At 50.6% G+C, this 23,400-nt stretch overlaps 1 protein-coding gene across 2 annotated transcripts in view; it reads left to right on the forward strand.

Moving 5' to 3' along the window:
- The first annotated feature begins 3,167 nt into the window (after positions 1-3,167).
- Positions 3,168-23,400, forward strand: part of crybg1a (crystallin beta-gamma domain containing 1a) — a 36,542-nt gene continuing 16,309 nt past the window's right edge. The window contains exons 1-3 of one of the 2 annotated variants that reach the window (XM_048975619.1): positions 3,168-3,736; positions 16,707-16,848; positions 21,015-22,312. In XM_048975619.1, coding sequence (XP_048831576.1) covers positions 3,426-3,736; positions 16,707-16,848; positions 21,015-22,312 — 1,751 coding nt within the window. In that variant the 5' untranslated portion in view covers positions 3,168-3,425. Of the gene's footprint in view, positions 3,737-16,706; positions 16,849-19,512; positions 19,947-20,588; positions 20,635-21,014; positions 22,313-23,400 lie in introns of those variants that run through there. The other variant, XM_048975620.1, reaches the window with a different exon arrangement.

Genomic DNA, 23,400 nt, shown 5'->3' on the forward strand with positions numbered 1-23,400 from the left:
TTTTGTGGTCATATTTAAGTTTAAGTACTCCATTTATTTTTGGTCCTGGCACACTGTGGAGTCCGCAGTGAGGAATCTGGCCGGGTGTGACAGACTGCCACCAGTCATTCTCAAATAAGCGTGATCAAATCTCAGCTTCTCTCTATCGAGCTTGATTAACTGGAGACCTCAGCATGGCAGTGTGACTCTCCATCATGGTGCTTCCCCGTGGCTGGAAGCCATCAGAGAAAAGCCCTCGACACCACTCTGTGCCATGCATGCAATGTCAAATATGCATGACATTGTTTGCTATACAGTTAACTTTCAGCTTCTAAAAATGGCTGGAAGAAATGACTGGTAAAATATGACACACAGTTTTTATGTTAGGTCCAACGGTACATGCTGCGTCAAGCTGAAGGGCCCAGCGGTGATATGATTTCTCTTCCAGCTGTGGGATATGAACCAACAACCTCCAGGACACAGATCCCTGACCTGCTGATGACACACCAGCCACCATGTCTCCGTCGCATTCTTTGTGGGCTGGAGCTGAGGGATTTCAGTGCCTGGAATATGATTCTAGCCAGAAATAAAGACGTGGATTGTCAGAAAACACTGCAGCTTGGTCATGTGATCCTCAGCTAAGCAAAGGCACAGGCGCCTTTGAAGTGTCAGGTAACTCACCTGGTTAGTGAGCAGAATGCAACATATGTCGTCGCTGTAGATGTAACAGGCAGGGGGCCATCAGCTTTCAGTGCTGAATGCAGCTCAGCCCGCAGCTCGGCCAGCTGTGAGGTCTGAGCATGTGCACCCTCAGTCTTGTACATTCTCTTTGTGAGAGTTTTCTCTCTGTGTGGCCTTTTTGTTTCGTTTTTTTTGTTCCTTACCTGCATTTACATTTACTTTTGCTTTATTTAGCAGGAGTTTGCGTCTAATGCAACGTACAAGTGAGGCAACCAGCACAACATGGAGGTGTGGGGGAGCTGCTCGGCCTACAGCGCTGTGAAGAAGCAGGTACCTCAAGGACCTTCCATGAAATTCTTATTTTACTTTTTACATATTTAGTCAGATAAATAACAGGTCTTTATTTCAACAATATTAACTGCAAAATACGATGAAACTGTGGCGCTGGACCTAGGCTGCATCTCACAATAGCATAGTTGCAATTAATCTGAAATGTAAGTTGTAATAGGAGCTTTTGGGAAATGTAGCGCAGATTGGTATGACAGTATAAAAAAATCAGATAAGCCTAGTTTGGGGGGCTAGAGATGGAGGTAAGGGTGGGTGGGAGGACTAGGGATTAGGGAGGGCTGAGGGACCGATGCCTGTGGCGTCTCTCCTGTCTGCCCTGCTGCTGTACCACATCATCCTGCCATGAGAAGCAGAACCAGCACCTGCCTGCCCCCCGTTTTGAATTGGAACATTGCTATTTTGCTCATTTGACTTCCTCTACCACCCCCTGGACAATGGGCTCCCCCTTTGAGTCTGGTTAGGGTTAGGGCTTCCTCTGCTGCCCCCTGGAGGATGGGCTCCCCCTTTGGGTCTGGTTAGGATTAGGGCTTCCTCTGCTGCCCCCTGGAGGATGGGCTCCCCCTTTGGGTCTGGTTAGGGTTAGGGCTTCCTCTGCTGCCCCCTGGAGGATGGGCTGCCCCTTTGAGTCTGGTTAGGGTTAGGGCTTCCTCTGCTGCCCTCTGGAGGATGGGCTCCCCCTTTGAGTTTGGTTCCTCCCAAGGTTTCTTTCTTCTAGGGAGTTTTTCCTTGCCACTGTCGCCTCTGGCTTACTCACTGGGGTTATGGACAGGGATAATGTACAATTCTTTGAGACACTGTAAATATTGTGAAAATGCACTATACAAATAAAATTGAATTGAATTGAATTGATGGGACCATCCAGACAATACATCGTTGTTATGCTGACAGCATCTAGTTTTCATTTGAACATATAACCTTTTGTTAAAAGGACAGCGGCACCTTCTGCCGCTCAGTTATGGATGTTTCTGATCAGCTCCTCAGAATTGGTCTTACTGGTATTTCCAGTCTGACAAAAGAAAAGTCCAGACTTCCTCCTTCAGTCCAGACCATCAATAAAAGTGTTTGCCGAGGTTTGTAAAATAATATAACATCATTTGTGCGTAATCGATTATAATACTGTAGTTAAAATAAGAAAGTCATATTAGCCTAATTCAGTATTTTACACCGGCTCCCTCTTGTGTTCCTACCCTTCAAACAACTTCATTTGCTCAAGGTTCTGTCTAAACTTTCTGTAAACCTACATGTTCAAGGCAGTTACTCTTTACTGTAAGCTTATTTTCATTTTCATTGTCATCTACGGAAATTACCCTAATGAGCACCTAAGGAACTATTTATTTGCATGTGCTGTATTTATGACGTTATTCATTTGCTTAATTCTTCCCAAACCGCTTTGACAAGGTTACTAAGTTTATATGTGTTCCATGTAAGACCTTGTCAGACAAGATGATTCGATATGCTAAAGAATAAAATGTCTTTACGTGCAGCCTGTCCATCCATCTGCGTTCCCACGGGCTGTCCGGGGTGGCATGCGTGGCATGCCGGGAAACTGCAGGGTACATACTGCAATCTCGCTCGCTGTGGCCGATTAAATCTATACCCACTACCCTAGGACGCCGCCATCTGACCGCACACGCCGCTCGATTCCGCCACCCCCAAATTAACTCACCCCGCCTTCTGCAACTGTGGAACGACTCAGAAATTATTACACCTGAAATGGTACATGTCACTAACATTTTGTTAATGAGTTAAAATGCAAAAATACTGAACCACTGCCAGAACTAAATCACTAAAGGTGCGTCAGAAATTGGCAAGTGGGTTCCCACAGGCACGTGCCAGTCACGGACTGATTGGCGTCCACCTGACGGGCATATTATTACAAATATGAGGGTTCTGTGCAGCCATCGGCGCCCCTTAAAGCTGCCTCTCCACTTTTTGGATAATGTTTACAGTGCTGCCTGTGCGATTTCTAACTGAACAATGACGTGCTTTGCTATGGGAATGGATGATTAGGTGGTGTTTACTGAGGCTGGGGTCCCCGAGATTTGGGGCTCCCCTGTTGGCCACAAACGGTCACTACACTGGGCGTCCACTACCCCCAAGTGACTGTCTGAGCTGGGCCCCAGGAACGACAAACCCGCCCCTGCCCCGAAGTAAACGTAGAAGTGCAATACTCCTGACGTGCGAGGCGGCAGCCTCGCCTTTCCCATGAATCGGGCTGCTTGGGCGAGTTCCTGTAATCGGATTTAAGTCGGACTTTGGGAAGAGGGACGGGGCACCTGTGCATCTCCACACCGCCGAATGGATCGCATTAGGACCGATCAGTGACTCCGAATCAGAATCTTAAACCTGAAGTCTGACTCGCTACGCACTTTGACCGCTCCTCTATCCATCTGAAACAGCGAGCTGAACTCGACAGCATGAGCAAGTCCGGATCGATCAAGAAACTCTTCTTCAAAACAAAATCCATAGAAAAAGAAATTAAGGCAGAGGAGTCAAATGCTCCCGTCCCTGGAACGCAGAATGGAGACCATGCGGGCGCGACGTGGTCCTGGGACGCGGGACCCGACAGTCCGGAGTTGCGGGATATGGGACTGACAAGTCCGACCCAAAGAAAGAAAGCGAAGTTTAAGTCCTGGATCAAGAGAAGAACTTCGCGACGGGGAAAACCGCATAGCGATCCGTTCATATTCACGGAATCCGAGGACACTGACACCATAAGTAATAAAATGTAGGTCTTTTATTACTATTATTATCATCATCATCATCATCATCATCATCAGTAATAGTACATGTTATCCATGAAATCATGTTTTATAATATTAGTGTTTTTGCAGTTAATGTAATATTATAAATGTAATATTTGTAATATTTATAACACCGTTTACTGCTCTTGTTGTTTCATTGTATGGTTTGTATATTAGTGATATTATAGCCGTATGGTTACTGATAGACTGACAGGACCTTTTCCCGGTTCCTGCTGCCAGTCAGCTTTTGATTCTCCTTCAGTCCGGAGGTGGCGGGCAGCGAGCAGAATCACGCCGTTCCCCTGCCATCTCCGTCGGGATAACCTGCGGCAGGGATCGCTTTGGCTGACGTCGTAGTGACCCTACCTGTTCCCCCCACCCCCTGGAAGGGGCTACCGACTCTCGCGCATCTGGCGTGACACTCACGCTTTCAGACTCTGACGCTCACGCAAGAAATCTTACGGCAGATCAGTATTATTCCATTGTAAACCTAAAATTTGCGACTTCAAAACCGTTGGGGTTTGCAAACCCTACAGATTTACAGGGTTGGGGCACAGCGATGACAGCGTTCCCGCCTGGTGGCTTTGCCGTGCTGGTGTCTAGTGGCAGCATATTTCTAAATGACGGGAATCTGGGGCGTGCAGGGGTATCCCCCCAAGGTGTAATCCCCCTCACGACAGAGACGTTTATGCCATTTTACGTTATCGCGATCTTCAGGCGACTCGGTGGTTATTTCTGGGGTTGTATGTGGTCTAACGGGTTAGCATAAGGTGCTTGTGATGGGAAGGTTATCGGTTGAAATCCTGGCTTGGCAGAGTGATGTCACTGCTGGGCCATTAATCCTGACTATTCCAAGGATTTTTGCAACAGTTTTGGATAAATGTGTTTGATAAAAAAAATAGTAAAACGCACTTTCGGCTGCTGAGCCTGTCATATGACGTGCACAGCTTAGAGTTACAACGAAGAGAAAGGGGAAGAAGTGTGGAGCCCGTTTAGGCTGTAGGTGCGCTTCCGTGAGTGAGTCGCTGAAGCCCTGCCGCGGGCTGGGGGCGGGTTAATGCCGTGTTTCGGTGTCATTGTTCTGTTTCACATCACCCGTCGCACCCGAGCTATTCCTGCGCTCTGAGACAGCAAGTGACCCCGCCGGCCTGCGACCGGGCCTCTTCATTAACCTGCGATGCTGCTTAAGTCGCTTAACCGGGTTTTGAGCGAGCGGTTAGTTCTGCGCGGCGCGGTAACGGGAGTGTGTGTTTGCCAGTAAAAGGCAACACTCTCATCGTACCAATTCCCGTGGTCACAAATAACGCTAATTCTTTAATTGGATTTGGATAATTAGTGCTAATTAGCCACTTCTCAGTTTATTTTTTTATACGGTGAGTTTTATCAGGTGGCCGCCTGCCCCGTGAGGTAGGGCGCTTTCTCGCCCCGGGCTGTGAACCTGTCTGGTGTCGTACGTGAGCCCGGTTCGGCGAGTTTAAACTCGCTCCGTTTCATCTACTGGGCGGCGCAGGAGGAAGAAGATGGATGAGGGGCTCCCAGGAGACCTTCCCCGGCGTGCGTGCTTGGACTCGGGCTGCTCGCATCCCTCCTGGGAGCAGCTGCTGTACCCTAGAGCTGCAAGCCTGAGTGGCTTCTTGCGAAGTTTTAAGCCGTGCAAGTCGCAACAGCGCATGCCGACGCGCTCTGTAGGGCGGAGGGCGGACGACCTTGCGCTCCCGGTACTGTTTCTGCTCCTCCGGTTCCTGAAAGTGCAAGTGAAACGCCCGATTTATTCTCACAGACGCTGAACTTAAAAACGATACGGAATCCTGGCACTGAAATAATTTCATGCATTACATTACTAGGAACTCGCCGTTGGTAAATGGATTTCTTGCATATAGCGTATTTTCTACTCCTACTAGCACTGAAAGCACTTCACCCATAAATTCAAATTCACACACCGGTGGCGGAGGCTGCAGGGCAAGGCGTCAACCTGCTCATCGGGAGTAATCGGGGGTTTAGTGTCTTGCTCAAGGAGCACGAACCTGCAACCCTCCGATTGAAACGGTAGCACTACTTCTGCGCCACCACCCTCCATTCTATTAATGACCAAAGTTAATGGCGATTTGTTTATATATAGCAATAGTTCCCAGTTAAAATACTGCACCAGTTTAAATGTTAATTGTCATTGTCTGCGTCCAGTTTGGCAGGTTGGGTCTCATTATTTGTCACGCCGCTGACAGCCTTGAGCTGTTTGTTTGCATACGTCTGCTCACGTGCCTCGCCGCCGACCGTCCCGACTTAACAGTGGCCGTGTTAAATTACCTCCGAGGGTTCGGGTGTCCAGGCTGCACGTGTGCGATACAAAACCGCTGTTCATATTCATGCAGTGCAACGGTGATAATATGCTATAATATTCATAGGCCTACATATCCGTCTTTATTATCTCAGGACGCCGCCAGTGCTGTGAATCTGTGAAATATGATCGCCAAGCTGGCTTTGTTTTGCCTGTTTGTAGTCAGGCTGCGTGGGCTGTGTCGGGTGAGAATCCTCCCCCCTGTCAGAGGTGCAGGAGGGCTGTGGGGCACTGATGAAATTCTCACAGTGAAATGCCTTGTTCTCTGCACCCATAAAATTCAGGAATTCGGTTGCCGTTAGTGTGTTGACAGATCCGCAGGATCCCGACAGCGGCCTGTAGCCCGTGGCCTTTGGGTGATTGCCTCTTCCTTCATTTCTCATTTGTCAAAAATGCACCTCATCTGCAAGTGTGAGTCTGAGGCAGGCAGCACTGATGATTAATGTTTTCGTGTTATATTGGCGTGCTTGGTCAGGCTTATCTGCAGTCAGTCTCTTGGTCTCCTCACCCAAATACCTGATTTATTTTTTATCTAAATAATATTGCACTTTAACCCATTTATGGAGCTGGAGATCTCATTGGGGCAGTTTGGGCTCCTGGGTTTGGATCCTACACCCTTTAAGCTGTAATGCCATATTTGTGCCTGTCTGTCTTTAACAAAGCAGGAATGACCAGGGGTCTGATTCACGAAGCAGGGTTTCTTGCTTAGCCAGATAACTTGATGGATTTAAGGTAGCCTGAGCTGAATGGACTTTATCTTTTGTTCATGTACCAAACTACTCAGACTACCTAAAATCCAACAAGTTATTCGAGGGGAAAGGCGATTGGTCCTCTGACCTGTGGAGAGGCGGGCCTTCTCTACGCCTGAGTTATCTGGCTGGCAGGGGTGATTGTCAGTCAGATGTGCAGGAGGGCCTAGTTCCCAATGCCGAAACACAGTGAAAGTGCGAATGGTAGGGAGGGGGCCCAAACAGAGTATGCCCCTTGCAGGCAGTGCTGATTTCCATCGTGTTTTAGGTTTGGTTTTTTTTATAAATAAATCATAAGATAGCAGTAGAATCGGCCTCCTGTATCCACGGGGGATTGGTTCCCCCACGGATTCCAAAATCTGCAGATGCTCAAATTCCTTATATAACGTTTTACATAGAACCTGCACATCCTCCCATAGTCTGTAGTGCAGTAGAGACTCAGCCATAGCAGGACATGTAGAAAATATAATTAGAGAGAAAACAAATCGATTATCTCTGTCTCTCTCTCTCACACACACACACACACACACAGACACACTGTGTTAACACTCACCAGCATCAAAAACTACACGTCAGTTAATTCATGTGGATCCAGCATGGTGCTTGCTGTGCAGCAAACTCAAGCTTTGCTTTCAGGAATCTTCTGGATTTCTTTCGATCCGTGTTTGGTTGAATCTTGTGGATGCTGAACCGGCGGATATGGAGAGCCTGTCATATAGCAGAGCCAGCTGTGGTTACAGAAGTATGGCTGGGAGTGGTTGTTCCACAGTGTATGGTTTATGGAAGTTTCTGGTCACATCATGAGATGTGTGCTAGTGTAGCAGAACGGACACTGCTGTTTGACCTTTAAACCCCCCTTTTTTCTGCACCTCATTCCTTCGGTGTGAAACTGAAAACCATTCATATTTTGGATAACAAATCAGCACACAGCTGTGAACAGGGATTCCATGCCTCCGTTTTCAGCCAATCAGAGACGCGTCACCGGTCAGCTGACGCATCGTCTGCAGGCCGAGCTGCAGCGGGGGGGGGGGGGGGGGGGTCTCACTCCTAGGTGGACGTGGCTTGTTAGAATTTTAATTAGCTTCATCTCGGGTTAAACGCTCTTTCATTCAGTAGACATCTCAGTCCTGGCGGTTTGCTAATGAAAAGGTGCGGACACAGGTTCCTGTTTGCACTTCTCTGTGTTAGTTTACGTGTGATAAAGGAGCCTGGCAATAACACAGGATTACGCCCTTCGTTTTATAAACACCACCGTTGGCGGGGGAATGTAGCCGAGCCGATCGTGTGTGCAGTTCAGTGTGAGGCTCTTATCTCTGCTCCGGACAAGCAGACATGATGCATTCAGCCCCTTCCTGACAGTGGGGCTCATTAGACAGGAATCCCATCAGTGTCATAGTCTCATCCATTCTGCTCTTCGTAGGAATTTGCCGGAATGTGCTGTCTGACCCCGGTGTTCACCTGGGCTGCCTTCCTCGCGGGCTTTCCCAATGCAGAGGCTCGCTGCACCGTCTCGCACCACGCTAACGGATGCATTCTCGCTTGTCACGCCATTCCGAAGCCTCTGTGCGCACAGCGCTAATGGCTTCAGATCCCGATCCGACCGACTGCCTTCCGAGATACACAACCAGTCGAAAGGTTTTGCAAACCACATGGTTTTTAACTACCTTTCCATTTGTTTCATAAAGTGCAGATTTTTTATCCTTGTTAAGCAGTGGAAAGTTGAGTCAATAACTATAAATGAAAATGTAAGTCAAATAAAACAAGTTTCATTTATAACATGGAAAGAGTATGTAACAGTGCATGTCTGACATCCTGTTAACTGGTTCTGTGGTGATGACATAGTCAGGTTTAGGCTGTCCTTTAACTTTAAAGGCACTAGGTTACTGTTTCATCCCAAGAAACAGAGCAGTGGACGTTGCTTTGGTGAATCTCTCTTGCTAATAAAGCTACTCGAATGGTGAACATACTGTAAATTCATTTGTTAGTAAAGAATATTGAGTGTGTTTTTAGTGAAGGTTAAGTGAATAGCATGCAAATGTAGAAAATGTCAGCGTGTGCAGAAACATTTGTCTGGTAGTGTACTTGTGACGGTTAAGGCACCGTGCGGGGAGGGTTCAAGCCCCCCCACCCCTGGCTGTGTGGGTTAAGAAACTCTAACAAAAGCAGCAGCTGTCTTGCGCAAGAGCGTCTGTACGGCGTCCAGGTCGGCAGCAGCTCCTGCGCGGCCCTAAGGCTGGAGGCCTGTGTGTTTTCAGGGTGTGTCTGAACTCCTTACTCTGGGGGCACAATGGAAAGATCACTGGGGTTTATGGAATTGATTTATGGTCATGTGACCAGTAAGGAGCTGCTGTAATTGGCTCAGATTATTTAGTTATTTATAGCTTAGCTAATTACAAAACAGTGTGAGCTTTCACACAGTGTACAGTGTACAGTGCCTCTTTATTCGGGCGACTGGAGATGCACACAGAGTACGTTTCCGTTGCCCCACACAGCCCCGGGGCTCATGGACGACTCGGGGGGAGCCGCATGCGTGGCCAGCCCCCGTTTTCCGCGTAAATGTTACTCTGTATGCTATGACTCACTCTGTTCTTTCCCCCCTTATCCCAAAGACGGACTGGCAGCAGGGGGCTCCTTCCCAGCCCTTCGCCCTGCAGCCTGGAACCCACAGCGGCCCAAGTCGTGTGGCCCATATGTCCCGGTGCAGCCTGCGGTCGGCCCGCATGTCCCGGTGCGGCCTGCGGTCGGCCCGCATGTCCCGGTGCGGCCTGCGGTCGGCCCGCATGTCCCGGTGCGGCCTGCGGTCGGCCCGCATGTCCCGGGGCGGCCTGCGGTCGGCCCGCATGTCCCGGTGCGGCCTGCGGTCGGCCCGCATGTCCCGGTGCGGCCTGCGGTCGGCCCGCATGTCCCGGTGCGGCCTGCGGTCGGCCCGCATGTCCCGGGGCGGCCTGCGGTCGGCCCGCATGTCCCGGTGCAGCCTGCGGTCGGCCCGCATGTCCCGGGGCAGCCTGCGGTCGGCCCGTATGTCCCGGGGCAGCTTGTCGTTGGCCTGCGGTGTTTGCCTCCTATATCGCCTTGCGATGACACACCCCTTCAGGTGCCCCGATCTCCATCTTTTGATGAAATGAACCGAGTTTGTTTATGTGAGGGGACTGACAGGCAGCTTCCTGTACACCACTCCAGCCCCTGGGTCTTAAACCCATCTGTGTTCCTTTTTATTTTACTTCCAGCCACGGGACAGCAAGCTGTGTGTGTGTGTGTGTGTGTGTGTGTGTGTGTGTGTGTCCGTGTGTCTGTATGTAGCTATGTGTGTGTGTGTGTGTATGTCCGTGTGTCTGTATGTAGCTATGTGTGTGTGTGTCTGTGTGTGTGTGTGTGTGTGTGTGTGTATATATGTGTGTATATGTGTGTATATGTGTGTGTGTGTGTGTGTGTGTGTGTGTGCCTCTGTAATCCTGCCCTCTGTGTTTCATGCTCTTCAGCCTCATAGAGGAACATGTTGCCCTGTGAGGAAACCTTACATCTGAGCCGTTTGAGCCTCCCTTTGTCTTTTCAACAAATTGCTTCTGTTTTGCCAAAATACACAAACGCTGGAGTTACTGGTGCTGCGCTATTTGCAGGAGGCGCCACGCCCCTCTGGTGGTGTGTGTGTGTGTGTCTGTCTGTGTGTGTGTGTGAGTGTGTGTCTGTGTGTGTGTGTGAGTGTGTGTCTGTGTATCACTTTATTTCTGACTCTACATCAACAAACCTGATAAATCTGCCAAACCACAAGGTAGCAGGATAGACAATGAACCCCCCCCCCCCCCCCCCAAAAAAGTCAAACGCATATTCAGTAAGATGCAGGTAAGATGATCTCTCACTGTTTTGGAGCCCTTTGTTTACCAAGGGAGCTGTGCATTTACAGAGGGATTCCAAGCAGATTGGCTAAGGGGGGAATTTGGGGTCTTTCTGGTCTCAGACCCTTTTCCCAGCAGTTACCTGATATCTAAGAACAATGCTTTGCTTCATCGTGTGGCGTGCCTGGTGGCATCACCATAGCAACAGGCAGTAAACAAGAAACTGGCAAATACAGACCTGCAACCACAAGAGTGTAGATCCTCCCCCCACACACACAGCCTGTGGGGCAGGAGTGATGAAAGTAAATGAAGTGTTTATCAGTGGCAGGGGGGGGGAGCGCAACTCACCTTCCAGCTTCTGTCCCCCAAAGGCTGCTTCTGAACCCCTGAACTCCTCCTTTCCAGCAAGGTGATTGTGCATTAAATGCAAGGCGTGGCCGTCCGCATGCATGCAGGAATCACCGCAAACAAGCCTGCGTGACGCGTCCCGCTCCCTGGGCGCATTGGGCTGCGTGGGGAGGCTCTGTTCTGGCAGGACTTTCTGAGAAAAAGCGCAGGGGCATATGAGCATATTTGGTGCATGACGAAGGCGACTTTTAACTGTTTCTGTAGCTACTGGGGAGTCAAGCAGAACATTTACTGGGGGGAGGGGGTGAGGTGCCACGTAATGGGATGGGGGGCCGAGGGGGCAGGTGAGGTGACTGGTAAGGGGGTGATTGGTACAGAGGTGGCAGGTAACAAAGTCGGGAGGGGCAGGGCAGGGGGTGCAACAAAGCAGGGATCCACAGGAGCATGAAGCATGGGCCGCCTGGCTGTGGACGCAGCCTCATTGTTCCGGTTTCTGCAGCAGCGGGTTCTGTAAATAGCTGCAGAGGCTGATGGGGGTGCTGCCCCCCCCATCCTGTAACTCCCTGTAATTGCTACAGGAGTTTTAATGTTCTGCCTTTTTCTAATTGGCTCGTGATGCTTTGGCTAAACCTAAATCTTCATTAAGCACATTGGGGCAACTGAGCTGGCAAAGGTGCAGCTTAGAAACGACTGAACTGAAGTCAAACTGAACTGAGCCCTTTTTTAATGAGTGCAGCGCTGGTGTCATGAGAGGAGTGCTGTAATCGACTGCAGATCGCGGTACTGCATTTAATGAAGGCTGTGTGAAAACAGGCTTGAGATGATGAGCTTGTCTGAGTTTAAGGTCGTCTGCCAGAATGAGAACCGCGCTTCAGGACACAGCCTGGCAATACCGAAGTTATTTCCCAACATCCAGACAGATTTAGTCAGAGCTTTGAGGTCAAGGAGGCTCCTGTCCAGCTGCCGCCTTCGCCCTAAGGGAGCCAGGGCCCTGGTCTACCTCTGTCCTGGGCTTCTTCATCAGGGGCCCTATGACCAACGTTTAATGAAACTGAACCTCTGTAACTAAAATTCGAGGCAAATAATGACCAAACTATTCAAGAGAATTCAATTTTAACCAAGCGCTCAAACCCCACACACTGGGAGGTGGTGTGTGAGTCAGGTCAAAGGTCAATCTCAACTTTATTGTCATCTCTGCTGTACAGAGAGACGAGCCGATGTAGCTCCAGTTTTACACAGAACAACAAGCGAAAACACTAAAGAACATGATCTGTAGATTCAAACCTAAGTAGACAGGTCATGAAGGAAAATAATAAGATATGTGCAAACATGCACAGTAATGTGCAAGTATTGCATCAGTCAAGCAGTCACAATTATGGAATGTATTTAAAAGTGCACAAGATCAGCATGAGCGTTTGATTTGAGTATGTTGTGTGAACAATCTGTCAGGAATAGACATTCAGCAGCGAGTGCATCACAGAACCTATGATGTGTAAAATGCAGGGCTGCAGTGCCTGGAGTGGGTCAGTTGGCAGTCTGGGTGTGTGTGTGAGGTAGAGGTTGGGCAGGCAGTGTGTTTAGGAGTCTGATGGCTTGTAGCAAAAATGTGGGAATAAGCTGTCGCGCAGTCCGGTGGATCGGGCCCTGATGCTGCGCGTGGGAATAAGCTGTCGCGCAGTCCGGTGGATCGGGCCCTGATGCGGCGCGTAGGAATAAGCTGTCGCGCAGTCCGGTGGATCGGGCCCTGATGCTGCACGTGGGAATAAGCTGTCGCGCAGTCCGGTGGATCGGGCCCTGATGCTGCACGTGGGAATAAGCTGTCGCGCAGTCCGGTGGATCGGGCCCTGATGCTGCACGTGGGAATAAGCTGTCGCGCAGTCCGGTGGATTGGGCCCTGATGCTGCGCGTGGGAATAAGCTGTCGCGCAGTCCGGTGGATCGGGCCCTGATGCGGCGCGTGGGAATAAGCTGTCGCGCAGTCCGGTGGATCGGGCCCTGATGCTGCGCGTGGGAATAAGCTGTCATGCAGTCCGGTGGATCGGGCCCTGATGCTGCGCGTGGGAATAAGCTGTCATGCAGTCCAGTGGATCGGGCTGAGGGGAGAGATGCACCAGTGATGTTGCCGACTGCCTTTACAATATGCTGCAGGCTTTTCTGGTCAGCAGCACCGGTACTGCCGAACCAAATGGAGATGCGACTGGCCAGGACACTCTTTATGGTGCCGCTGTAGAACACGGTGAGGATGGGGGGGGGGGGGTGCTGGCCCGCTTCAGTCACCTTAGGAAGTGATGATGGTCCAGGTGAGGTCATCTGAATGGTGTGTGGACGTGGGTGGAGCAGGATTTCCTGAAGCCGACGATCATCTCTTTGTCCTCGTTCAGTGACAGGTTGTTTTCATTGCTGCTGGTCCTCATCCCTGTATGCTGACTCATCGTTGTGTCTGATGAGCCCCACCATAGTCGTGTCATCTGCAAACTTGATGATGTGGTTAGAGCCGTGTGGCAGTGCAGTAGTGGGTCAGCAGTGTGAACAATAGTGGACTGAGAATGCAGCCCTGAGGAGCTCCTGTGCTCAGTCTGATTGTTCTGGAAATGTTGTCGCAGGTACAGACAGACTGAGGCTTCTCTGACAGAAAGTCCAGTAACCAGTTGCAGAGAGAGGTGTTCAGTCCCAGCTCGCTCAGTTTCATGTACTGACTTTGGGGATGATGGTGTTGAATGCTGAACTAAAGTCTATGAACAGCATTGTAACGCAACTGTCTCCCTTGTTTAGGTGAGATAGGGAGGGGCAGCAGATGTGGCTTCCTCAGTCCAACCGTTAGGCCAATATGCAAATTGTAGTGGGTCCGGTGTGGGTGGAAGGTTGCACGATAGGGACCATGACGAGTCACGCGAAGCACTTCATGGCAGGGGGGGTCAGAGCAATGGGGTGGTAGAGGTTCAGGCAGCTTACTGAAGATATTTTTGGCAGTGGGATTGCGGGGGCTCAGCAGGTTAGAATTCTGTGCCTGTGGTCAGAAGGTCGCCAGTTCGGATCCCAGAGTTAACAGAATGAACCTTAAACCCCAGGTGCTCCACAGAGTGGCTGATCATGCTTTCTCAGTTATATGTTGCTCTGGATAAGAGTGGTGGCTCTGAAGCTGGGGATCTGTACTGGCAATCGGAAGGTTGCTGGTTCGGCTCCTGCGAATGCACTCTCAGAAGGCTCTCATCCCTGAGGTGGTTTGTCGTGTGGTGGATGTGGCAATGTCACGCAGTCCAGTGGATCGGGCTGAGGGGAGAGATGCACCAATGATGTTGCCAACTGCCTTTACAATATGCTGCAAGTGTTTGCTCTTTACCTCTGGGTAAGAGCATCTGCCAACTAAATAAAAATGTGAATGTGCTCAGGAAGGGGTCTGTGGTTTACAGTTCAGTCACTCCTGCGCTCTCCTGCTGCTTTACGCTGCTCCGTCCACCTGAGCACTGGGGTCGGGTCGCCCTGCACAGCACAGCCATCAGCATGGGAGCCTGCATGGTCACGCTGCCCGAAGCCCACTGCGGCCCCCCCCTCCGGCGTGTGTTTGTCTGTGCAGCAACGATGACACATCCAGACCTCTGGTCTTTTTTTCGTTCAGGAAGCGAGTTAAGCAGCAGCTGAAATAGACATTTCATTTATCATTCATCCTATTGACTCTCGTCAATAGGATGTACATTTAACATGAGAATGAGGGCCGTGGGGAACCCTGTACTAAAGAATTCAGTACGTGGGCACCCATGTCAACATACAGGAATAAAATAGACCACGTACGCCCTCATGTGGTGGATGCGAGTATGACTAGTGCCGGTCTACCCCCCCTGCTGCTGTCCCAGCCTAATTATCATTGGTTACAGGTGAATTCATTTCACGCACAGCCAACTAGCCGTTTATGCTGCTGTTCTATCCATCTAAACTCTTTCGGCTCGATTGGGCTTGTGGTATTAAACGAACTACTTTTAATTTCGATGTAAATTGTTTTCGTGATGATTGTAGTTGAGTAAAAAAAAGTGTTACGTAGCATCAGTACGTTTAAAATGAAGTTTATGTTTATATACTTAACGTGTTACGTGATTTCAGTCGTCCGTTCAATCAATGTCACCGTGTAGCCTAATGAATTCATTAGCTAGACTAACTACAAAGAAATCCCGTTGCGTATTTTGCGCTTTGTGTAGGGAAGGCAAATGAGTCTTTAAAAGTTTAAAGCTATTCAGATTGTCCGGTCATTAACCGGTCGGTTACCAGTACTGACAGTGATTTATAAATAAAACAGACAACCGTTCCCGTGATGTGTTAAGAAAGGGGCCATTAGAGGGCGGTATTTCCCTTTAGAATAAGTTACTCCACCGCGTGGTTTATGGTCTCCGCGATCAGCGGAGGGCGTGCCCGCGTCTCCACGAACTGGCCAGTCAGGGCTGGGTTTGGGCATGAAGCAGAATTTCTCTTTACTGTCAATGACTCAGAGGGGAAGTAGCGTTGCCTCTTTGGAGTGGAATTCAGAAAAACATTACAGGGAACAGGGAAGTACCCCCCCCCCATGTGAGGGCAGTCTTTTCAGCCTCAGTGAATCAAAATGGAGGTTGTGGTAACAAGGCAGTGGGCCATCTGCCTCCCCCCCCCCACCTGAGGCTGATGGGCTGAGCCACTGCAGCAGCTGGCATTCATTAGCAGAGAGGCCAGGTCCAATCAGCTTGCACGCAGGAACGGCACACAGCCTGGGGGACTGAGCACAGCGCCTGGACCTGGCAGCCCTATACACAGCTCAGGATCTAACAGGCGTCTCAGTTAATGGGCTCGTCACTTTTCAGCAACATTGTTAGTGTTCAATGATTTCAAAACATACATTTAATTAAGCAACTGCTCTTCAACTGTAGATCATTTAATGGTGGAGAAAGGGAACTGCATGGGGGTGCAACACGGGGGTTATGGCAGTTACCCCTGCGTGTGGGTCTGGGAATTCGGGAGCCTGCTCCCCCCAGGCCACAGGAGGAGGGGGAGCCTGCGGATTTGACTTTCCCTGGTGGCCCCAGGAGAATCCCCCCCCATTGAGTCTAGTTAGAGTTAGGGCTTCCTCTGCCGCCCCCTGCAGGATGGGCTCCGCCTTTGGGTCTGGTTAGGGTTAGGGCTTCCTCTGCTGCCCCCTGCAGGATGGGCTCCCCCTTTGGGTCTGGTTAGGGTTAGGGCTTCCTCTGCTGCCCCCTGGAGGATGGGCTCCCCCTTTGGGTCTGGTTAGGGTTAGGGCTTCCTCTGCTGCCCCCTGGAGGATGGGCTCCCCCTTTGAGTTTGGTCCCTCCCAAGGTTTCTTCCTTCTAGGGAATTTTTCCTTGCCACTGTCGCCTCTGGTTTACTCACTGGGGGTTTTGGACAAGGATGCTGTTAAGTGTTTTTAGACGATGTAATGTTGTGAAAACGCCAGTGTTGGGCATTTCAGGTCCGATAGCTACAAATACAAACCAGGATTTTGTTTCTACCAACCAGCTGAGCATGAAGAGTCACAGTCACAGAGTAACTCACCAGCGAGTAGAAACCAAATCATGGTCTGGGTTCGTCGCTTCTGGGCCTGAAATGCCCATCTTTGGAAAACGCGCTACACAAAAATACATTTGTTTGTTGAAAGGATCACTGTCCACGTCACAGACATTGCTGTGTGCCGCCTCCCCCCCCCCCCCCCACAGGTCCTTCGACCAGGTGAGCATGATGACGGAGTACAGCATCCAGACAGACGTGGGCTCGGCTGTCCGGTCTGAGGCCAGCTCCATGTTCAACTTCGACATGTCCCCCTCCAGCCCCGGCTCCCCCAGCAGAAGGTCCAGGAAGGTGAGTGAAGAGCAGCGGACCATCTGAGCACGAGGCCTCGCTGATGATGATGAGCTGAGCTGAGCCCAGTGGGCTACTGTCACACTGTCTCCCCAATAATAATGATGATAATAATAATAATGCCGTGGGCTGAGCTGTCATACCGTCCAGATACAGGTATACAGGTTTGTATACACACTGCATTGACTTTGCCAGACACGAAGTGATGTTTTCAGTTGGGCCCCAAAAAGAACAAACGTAGTCCTGGCTGCAGCTATGGGGCGTCACCTGTCGCCCGGTCCAGGTTGCTACGGACAGCCTGCCCCCCCACCCCCCGCCTCAGTCGCCCGGCTCGAGTCTCGCTGCCTTTGTCTGGCTCAGGTATGGCGTCGGGTTACGCTGGTGTCCTTTGCTTCAGCTGGGGTTGGGTTTCAGGCCGTGGAAGCAGAGCCCTGCTGGCAATGTCGTGCTGAGAAAGAGAGCAAACAAGCCCATACCGGACATTTAGAGGTGCTGTAAACTGGTGTCTGTGGCCCATTTGTCCACCAGTTAACTCTTCTGCAGATTTCTCCGTGGAGGGTGTAGTTCACACCATACCCAGAAGAGGGTAGTCTTGGAAGCAGGTCTGCATTTTTTTCCTGGAGTAACTTTGTGGAATATTTACTTCAGTTATTTAGTGTGGCAAAAAATGGTAGGTGGGAAAAAATTATATATTGATGTGTCTGTAATGCTGAGTGCCAAATATGTCTAAGAAGGCAGCCGAAAGCAGGGCCTCGTCGGCTTGTTGGAAGGGGAAGTGAAGACCTTCCCCAGACCGGATTCCTGAGGCTGGTGCCAGGCGTACTGCCATAACCAACCCCCTTCCTTTTAAACAGGATGGAGGCTCACTTTGGGCTCCCTCCACCCCTGTCCTGGATACCAGAACCAGAGCTACTGCGGGAGGTTACCAAGGCTGCAGGGCGGGTCAGCCTGTTTCACCGTCCCTGCGGGGAGGAACACGAGAAAGGCAGCAAGGGAAGGAGGCTGCCCAGCCTCTGCTCATTACACAAGCTGGGCCATCATACTATTCAAGGGCGTCGGAGAGAATTTGCTAATGGGATGGACACAAGTCCATAATTAAAAAGAAGGTCTGTTTAATAGCCGTTCTTACATCCATTAGCCTGCCATTACTCCTGGGGCCATGAGAGCCCCCTAGCGCTCTGCACGCACCGAGGCACCTCCTGGGTTCTGAAGCTTCTGACTTGGCCCGTCTGCTGCTGCCTGCCTTCGGGCTCCCGCACTGCGATCAGTCTGCGACGTACTGCGTCGGTGATCCAGTGAATGGCTGTTTTGTAATCCAAACTGCAGCCCTTGGCACTGGTTCTGGTTTGGAGCAATTTAGATGTTTGGGCTGGGTTAGGGGGTGGAGCCTGAGGTGGGGGTTGGTTACTCATGCCCGTCTCCAAGGCGCTGAGCGCGTCAGAGCGGCTGGCAGCCATACTGGCTCTTCCGAGCTGGGGGTGAGAGGCAGGGAGGAGGAGGGGGCCACTGGTGACATTACAGTACTGACAGGGGCAGTGTAACGTATTTCTAACCCAAAGGTTTCTATTTAAATCCCTAGCAGTGGACTGCTGTTGTACCTTTTAGTAATACTGTTCTTTGGGTGAATATTCTTGACAAAGACAGTAAATGTAACAGCAACTCATTTGCCATGAAAAATTATATTCAAGGCGGGTGCCTATATATAAGTATGCCGCCGTCCCTCATTCGTTTGCGTCTGAATTTTAAGCTGGAACGATTTAGGTACAACTGCGGGTACGACTTAAGGCGGCAAGTTCGACCGCATCTAACCGGAATTTAATTAAATAGTACTGTAATTCATCTTGTGCCAATAATCCCTTTACGCTTTTGATGAGGAGGTCAAGCTCAGAGTTACGACAGGTTCCGCAAATGAAAGAAAAAGTATTCCTTCAACGAATCAATCGAGACTATCCATTGATGTGCTCGTGTGCGTCGCCTTCTTTGTAATGAGGCACGCAGGGCTCGCTTTCATGTAGCCTGACGTGTGCCCGTTCTCCGGCTCGCATGCCACGGAGCACAGCAGCCTGTTTCTCAGGGGAGCGTCTTCGCAGTCGAAAAGAAGGCAAAACCAATCTAGGAAAGTTTGCCAGTTGTGATATTTTCTTTAAACAAAACGTATGTTTTATTAGAGGGCACGATTACTGTGAACAGACATTGTTTGTTTATATCAAAGCGTGTAAACACGTTAGTTCTATGTGCAAACATGTCTTTAGTCACTATCCACCGGCCGCAGTCTGTCCTATGAAACAGTAGGGCACCCATTTACCTCGTGTGTTAGGTTTACAACCTGCCCAGACTTATCTGGCTTTTTATTGCGTGCCATAACTTTTGGAAATGTTCAACATGGACGAACAGTTATATCACTCGCAGCAAAACAAATTTAAAAAGTGGTTTATTTTTCAGCAGCATGAGCTACGCAGAGGGGCATGGACGAGTCTTCGGGGTGTGAAGTTTGATGCGGGAGTAGGTGCCGTAGTCAGCAAGGGACCGCTAGCGTCTCTCAGTGCATCAGTAACGCAGGAATAACGCGGGACTGCGCATAAGCCCGTACCTGTACCAGCCGCGGGGGGGTTGGGGGGGGGGGACGGCGCACCGGGGCCGCGTCTCCACCCAAGGCTCGCATTCATGGCGGGTTTCGTTTCAAATAGATCGATCCCAATAGGATAACCACCCTTCCCAAAGGATTACTCCTTCCCCAGGCATTTAAGCAACTGGGCGTTGTTGAATATTTTTGCGAATAGGTGCATGGAGGCGTCCGGGCAGGCGGTAACAGCCTGATCTCCAGGCGCGCCACCTCGTCGGAGCCACTGGGGTCCTTATCATGCGAAGCCCCTGCAGATACCTCACGGAAGCGGGCTAACTTCGTGGCTTAATTGCCGTGCTCTGCAGTTTGCCTTTCCTCTCCTTAAGTCCTGTTCAGACTTGTTTAATGGCAACGAGGTAGACAACGATTTTTAAGAAGCAGCAGTTGGGCAGCGGCCACGCGTTCGGCTCCATGTGAGCTGCGGAGTTACTTCTCCTGCTTTTCGGGCTCCTAAGGAATCAGTCATGGCAGAAAGGCAAGTTTGGCGATAGCCCACTCGGGTCTTTTTCGCCTTCATAAATGTGCTAATTTAAGATACCAGCTTCATCTAGTGGTCAGGCTTTGTTCAGTTTCGCGTGTCTTGTGCGTTTTAGTTTTATCACTTATTTGTGCTTGTTCTAGATATATGTGACTAAAGAGTCGCGAACATTATGTGTGTGTGTGTATGTATGTATATATATATATATATATACACACATACACACACACACACATACAGTGTGTGCTCTTAATCTGCAGCAGCACAGTCTGGTAACTTTCATATGTTTTGAATTTGGTCAGAATGGTCTCGTATATGGCCGATGAATAAGTTACAAATTCCGATCGAAGGGCTGTAATTGACGGCTTCGGACTAAAGTTCGCTGCGCTCCTTTACAGTATATTTTTAACGGCAGCGACTGGAGCGTGAAGGCGGACTGGCTCGGCGAGCTGGACCCGCCTCTCGGCGCTCCGTGTCACGCTTACTTCGTCCTCCCTGCGCCTCGGAAAACGTGGCACAGGCTGGAAGGAGGAGCCCGTAACGCGGGGAAGCGCGCTTAGGGAGGGCGGAGGTGGGGACTGTCCCCAGAACAAGCTCCCGATCCGACTCACACTTTGTTCTCTTTTGTCATCTACGCAGCATCCCAAACGCAGACTTCAACGAGCGCGAAACTGATGGTGGTTTAGTGAGTATAATAATCTGAGGGAAGGAAACTGCGTCAGATCTGATACTTACGTTTTTATACTGTTGTATATGTATTGGTTGTACTTTGAAAGTAGTGAGGGTATACAGTTGGAAAGTGTAACATAGTGCAGGAACAATGCCATGCTTAACGGTTTTCAAATATCTCTGTGTCAATAAGTCCTGAAAATGTCTGTTTTTGTATATTATGTGATTTATTTGGATTAAAATATGTGATTTTTACAGGATTTTCAAAGGGGGGGCTTTGGGGTTGTGATGTTAAAGTGGAAATAGTGGCGCAGCCCTTGATCCAGCCCTTGCAGGGGGGCCACATCACTGTCGCTGGGGCCATGCTGACCCACCTGTCGTATGTCTCGCACGCAGGGCTCGGAGGAGAAGGCTGGTGTCCTCACTCGCATTGGCAGCTTCTTCAGCACCCGCCGGCGCAAGAGCAGCAGGAGCCTCTCCGAGACCTCCGAGGATGCTCCCCCAGGTGCGGAGAACACCCCCACGCCCCCGCCAGATCCGGAGGTGCTGAGGACCCCAACGGGGAGCCCGCAGTTAGAGGCCAAGTTCCCCTACATTTCTGCGTCAGAGTTGCGCATCGAGCAAGCAGAGCTGGGGGGCAGTCTGTCCAGCCAGGGCGAGGGTGACCTCCCCTTTGCCGACAGCGACAGCCAGAGCAGCCTGCTCGAGGTGACGACACGTGACAGTGGCACGCGAACGACGAGCAGGGAGAGGCCAGGAGGAGCTCCTACTGACGCAGGAGACGCAGGGAATGTCTGCAAGAAGTTACAAGTGTACCTGGAGGAGACCAGCATCTGCAGTGGGGAGGCGGCCGACGTGGGCCGGGGCGTCGTCTGCACGACTGTGAAGAAGAACTTGAAGGCCGTCACGAAGGGCAGCCCCAAGGGCGCGCTAGCGGCACCCGGCACTGCGGGGGAACCAGCGCGCACCAAGGCACCAGACAAGCCCACTATTGCCGGCTCTGATGAGACCGGGTCAAAATCCACAGACCTGCTGAGCTCGGATCCCACCCTGACGGAGGCAGACAGCAAGACAATGGGGAAGAGGATCCCGGGGAGGCGGAAGCTAAAATCCCAGGAAGCCGCGTCGTCCGCTTTGCCGGACCGCGCTCAAGAGTTGGTGAGTAAGGCGGAACTTCCTGCGCCTTTGCCTGAGCCTCTCAGCAAAGCAGCGGACCCCGTTTCGGGCCAGGTGGAGCCTTACTCAAGTGGGCCGGAGTCCTGCCTGACTTCTGGCTCGGATTCTGGTGCATTTGCGGCCCCCCCGCCAGTTGCGGCTGCAAAGAAGGTCTCCGCAGGAGTGATGGGATCTCCAGAGGCTCCTGCCCTGTCCCTGCCCCCACTAGGAGGTGCTATTGAGGAGCCGGCAATAGCCATATCTGCAGCAGAACCCTCCGGGGAGGGAAGAGCAAACAGAGATGTGTACCAGGAAGCGGCCGTTACGAGCCTGGAGGGTACCACCCAGAATCCTGTCCCAGAGGAGGAGGCGCCGAGCACCAAGACCAAGCGCAGGAGCATTAAGCTGTCGCAGAGCCAAAAAGTCTTTGCGAAGAAGGTGTACGTGAACACGGATGACACCGTCGAGGAGGCATGTAAGAGAGAAAAGGACTCGGCAAGTGCGGTGACCAGGCAACCACAGAAAACAGAGGTCATACTGTGAGTATCAGCGCGACACCCTCCATTTTAGCAACCGCTACTCGGGCGGCGGAGCCTGAAATTTAGCCTGGCAAGTTTAAGTCAGACTACAAAGGGAAACAAGGCACTTTAATCCTGCCGGAATCTACAGAGAGGAGTTACGGAATGAGCCTGGACTCCGCCGGGCCCACGCGTCTGTCAGGTCATAAAAACAGAACGCTTAGTCGCTCTTGCTTGTTAAATTCTGTAGAGGGGCAGTGCAGAGCACTGGCTCGGGTCCTGTATGTTTTTCTTTGAGTTTTCCAGCCTCTTGTGTCAGCCGTACGGCTAACACTGTCATAATGATTGCTGCACAAAGCAAATCTAAATATCAAACAAGATGCCTGTGGCTGGATTTAACTTGCGAGTTAAAAACCGAAATGAAGTAACTTTCATTTGCTGAGACTTTTTTTTTGCAATAGTGCTTGTTGCAGGCCATGAATTATAAGACAAGTGAAACTTGATTAATGACTTGCGTGACATTTGGGTGTGAGCTTGATAGATTTTTTTTCCCAGTATGGGTTTATATATGTAGTTTAATAGAGCAGTTAAGCAGTCAGTGAACCATAAAGAGGGCCAATGTCAGATCATTAGATAGGAAGGATTTCACTTTTATTTTTGCTTAGTTTTGGCTTTATTCAATACGTTTTGTCACAGTCCTTAACCCTTACATATAAATACACTCTTGGATGATAAGGTGCTTTTAAGTTTTGCCTTGTTCTGTTTGCCGAACTCTGCAAAGTTAATTTTTGACCCGGAGCGAGCCGGCATTCGCGTCGGAGATTGCCGGCACTTCTCACAGCGCGGTGTCACTTTTGCACTCCGGTGTCTGGCTCCATGCGGGGAGCCCCTCCCACGCCAAGTAGGGCCCCCAGGTCCTGATAGGCTTCCACTTTATTTTCTTGTTTCAAAAAGTTCCATGTTAATCAGGCTTTTGACATATTTGACATTTCAGTGGAGGCAGTTTCATATTGCATGTTGCGAGGAGGATTTTCTGGCTGGTTGCACCTGCTTGGGTGTCACACTGACGCATCTCTGTCATGCACAGTTTGCTGCAGCCTGTGCTGTTT

This window comes from Brienomyrus brachyistius, chromosome 14 (genome assembly GCF_023856365.1).
Source record: "Brienomyrus brachyistius isolate T26 chromosome 14, BBRACH_0.4, whole genome shotgun sequence".
Lineage (NCBI taxonomy): Eukaryota > Metazoa > Chordata > Actinopteri > Osteoglossiformes > Mormyridae > Brienomyrus > Brienomyrus brachyistius.